General features: G+C 39.1%; 1 protein-coding gene across 2 annotated transcripts in view; it reads left to right on the top strand.

The window, feature by feature from the left end:
• Mark1 (microtubule affinity regulating kinase 1) overlaps positions 1 to 2859 on the top strand; it is a 103805-nt gene that overhangs the window by 75970 nt on the left and 24976 nt on the right. For both annotated transcript variants that reach the window (XM_021197697.2, XM_021197698.2), the window contains exon 7: positions 928 to 984. In XM_021197697.2, the coding sequence (XP_021053356.1) occupies positions 928 to 984 (57 nt within the window). The remainder of the gene's footprint in view (positions 1 to 927; positions 985 to 2859) is intronic.

The raw sequence follows: 2859 nt of genomic DNA, 5'->3' as shown, positions 1-2859 counted from the left end.
TCTGTGACCTTAAGCTGTACTACAGAGCAATTGTGATAAAAACTGCATGGTACTGGTACAGCAACAGGCAGGTAGATCAATGGAATAGAAGATCAGAAATGAATCCACACACCTATGGTCACCTGATCTTTGACAAGGGAGCTAAAACCATCCAGTGGAAAAAAGACAGCATTTTCAACAAATGGTGTTGTATCTCATTTCTTGATTATTTGTTTTCTTTTTGAGAGTTAGCTTTTTTCCTGTTTCTTTATATTTGAGTAGAAAATATGAGATATTGTTAAATATTTGACAGATTAGTTCTTAATAAGTTAAGGGACTGTGCCTTAAGCAAGTGTGATGTCATCCCAGGTCACTTTGCTTTAACTCCAGTCAGCCATCTTGGATGCTACTTTACCTGTGCCAGCCTTGTAGTAAACCCTTGTTCTAAATTACAAAAGAGGGGCTGGAGAGATGGCTCAGTGCTTAAAAGGACTGACTGCTTGCTCTTCCAGGGGTCCTGAGTTCCGTTCCTAGCACCCACATGATAGCTTACAACCATCTGTAATGGGATCTGATGCCCTTTCCTGGTGTGTATCTGAAGACAGCTACAGTGTACTCACATGCACAAAATAAATAAATCTTAAAAAATAAATAAATAAACTACAAATGATATACTTTGACTCATGTAAGTTGAACTTTAACTTGTATAAAGAATTTCCATAAATGTTGACCAAAAAAAAAGGTAGTATGTTTTCTCCAAGAAATATTACTTCCCACATTTAATTGTTTTATCTCTTTAATAAGCATAGTCTTCTAAACTAAAGGAATCATGAAATTGCTATTATTTTTAAAATCAAAGTACTTTATCCAAATTGAAAATGATAAATACTAAAATTAAGTATTTAATCAAAAAATAATTTTGACTTTTTATCCAAATATTTCTTTTAGATTGTATCTGCTGTACAGTATTGTCATCAAAAATGCATTGTTCACCGTGATCTTAAGGTAAGCTGCTGCTTTTAAAATTAAAATCTTAATTATGAAAATATGTAATAATAAGGAGGCTGGGGGAAGGCTTGATGAATAAGGGAATTTGCTGTGCTAGCATGAAGAGGCTTCCTTTGTTTGATTCATAGCTCAACAGCTCATTTTTATATTTAAAAAATAAGTTCAACAACTATATGTTCAGTCCAGTCCAGGGGAGAGAGAATTCCCATATATCCCTGGACAGAGACCTCAACATTGCATACTGGTCTCTTTGGGGGCAATGTGGTTACTTAGATTTCCATCTAGACCAGCAGTTCTCAACCTGTGACTTGTGACCCCTCTGGAGGCCCAATGACCCTTTCACAGGGGTGACATATCAGGTATCTGATATTTACATTAGGATTCAGACAATAGTAAAATCACAGTTATGAAGCTGCAATGAAAATAATTGTATGGTTGGGGGTCACCACAGTATGAGGAACTGTATTAAAGGGCAGGTTAGGAATGTTTTAGAAGTTTCTAGACAAACTAGGTATGTCCACCCTACTACAGATGGCCAAGGAGACTTGGGCCCTTATATCAGGAAGGCATTTGTTGTTGTTGTTGTTGTTGTTGTTACTCAGTCAGTGTTGATTTAATGTGACTCTCCCAGACTCATTCATTTTCAGTCTATGTATCCACTTTTATTTATTCATTAGTTGGTTGGATTTTTGGTTTCTCTTTCCTTCTTTATTTTCTGTTTTTTTTTCTTTTTGGTTGTTTGTTGTTGTTGTTGTTGTTGTTGTTGTTTTGGGTCAGTGGGTGGGATGGTTAGGGGATAAGGGTTGGGAGGCTTTGGCTTGTGTTTGGGTTTGGGGTTCTGAGTTTGGGGTTTTTGAGACAGGATTTTACTGTGTGGCTAGCCCAGGCTGACCTGGAACTTGCAATCTTCTTCCTTAGGTCCCCAGGCTGAGATTATAGGCATGTGCATGGCCTGGGCCAGTGTCCCCACAGGCCTCCTCTGTCAAGTTGACAGTTAACACTAGCCACCACTGTTGTAGTTAGACTTCCCCAGTGTAAGATAAGCTAGAACACCATAAAGGGAAAAGAAAGAGCAGAGACTTGGAGGCAGGAGACACGTGGCAGGTCCTCCAGTGAAGCACAAGGTCCTCTGATTTCATCTCCATCAGTTTTCCTCCTTTGTGGACTCGGGCTGAGCACGTCTACAAACTGACCTGTAGCATTATTGGTCTATTTATTCATCAGTTGCAAATAGAATTTGAAATGAAGCATTCACAAAGCAAGTGTTCATTAAGTTGCTTGTGTTTATAGAAGACATTTCCATTTTTTAATCTTTGGGCAATTGTTTTAGAAGAGCCTCTCAAACATGGGAGCAGAGTCTTTGCTTCCTACAGAACGTGACTCTAGACAGGACTCTACTTTTAGAACAGCAAGCGTTGCTGAAAATAAAGTCTGTGGGAGCCAAACTGTTCCAGTTTGTTTCCTTCCACTAAGCATTCTATAAGGGGGGATGTAGGGCTGAGTAAACGTGTCGGAGAGCACGCGGCGGTCGTTTTAGAAAGACCCTGGAGCTTGGGATCAGCTACTGTGAGAATGGAGCTCCCCTGGCTAATTGTGGCTTAAGTCTGCGGCGGAGCAGTGGTTTCAGAGTGTGTCCCTTAGCTTAGGTCCTGGTAAGATACAGTTCCAAGATGCCTCTTACCAGAAAGTTAAAACATTTAAAATAAACTTTGGGGGGAAATGTGTTTATGGCTCCTATGAGCTTTCCTTTTTGAGTGTCAAAATTCAGACTTCCACAGATGTTGTTTGGACTGTTATGCACTGCAAAATTTAATGTTATATTTTAAAATGAGAGGCATGCACAAGTGAGCTTAGAATCTGAAACAGGTATAG

Source organism: Mus pahari, chromosome 5 (assembly GCF_900095145.1).
Source record: "Mus pahari chromosome 5, PAHARI_EIJ_v1.1, whole genome shotgun sequence".
Lineage (NCBI taxonomy): Eukaryota > Metazoa > Chordata > Mammalia > Rodentia > Muridae > Mus > Mus pahari.
Note: the sequence above shows the minus strand (reverse complement) of the source record. Positions and strands in the feature narration are given on the sequence as shown.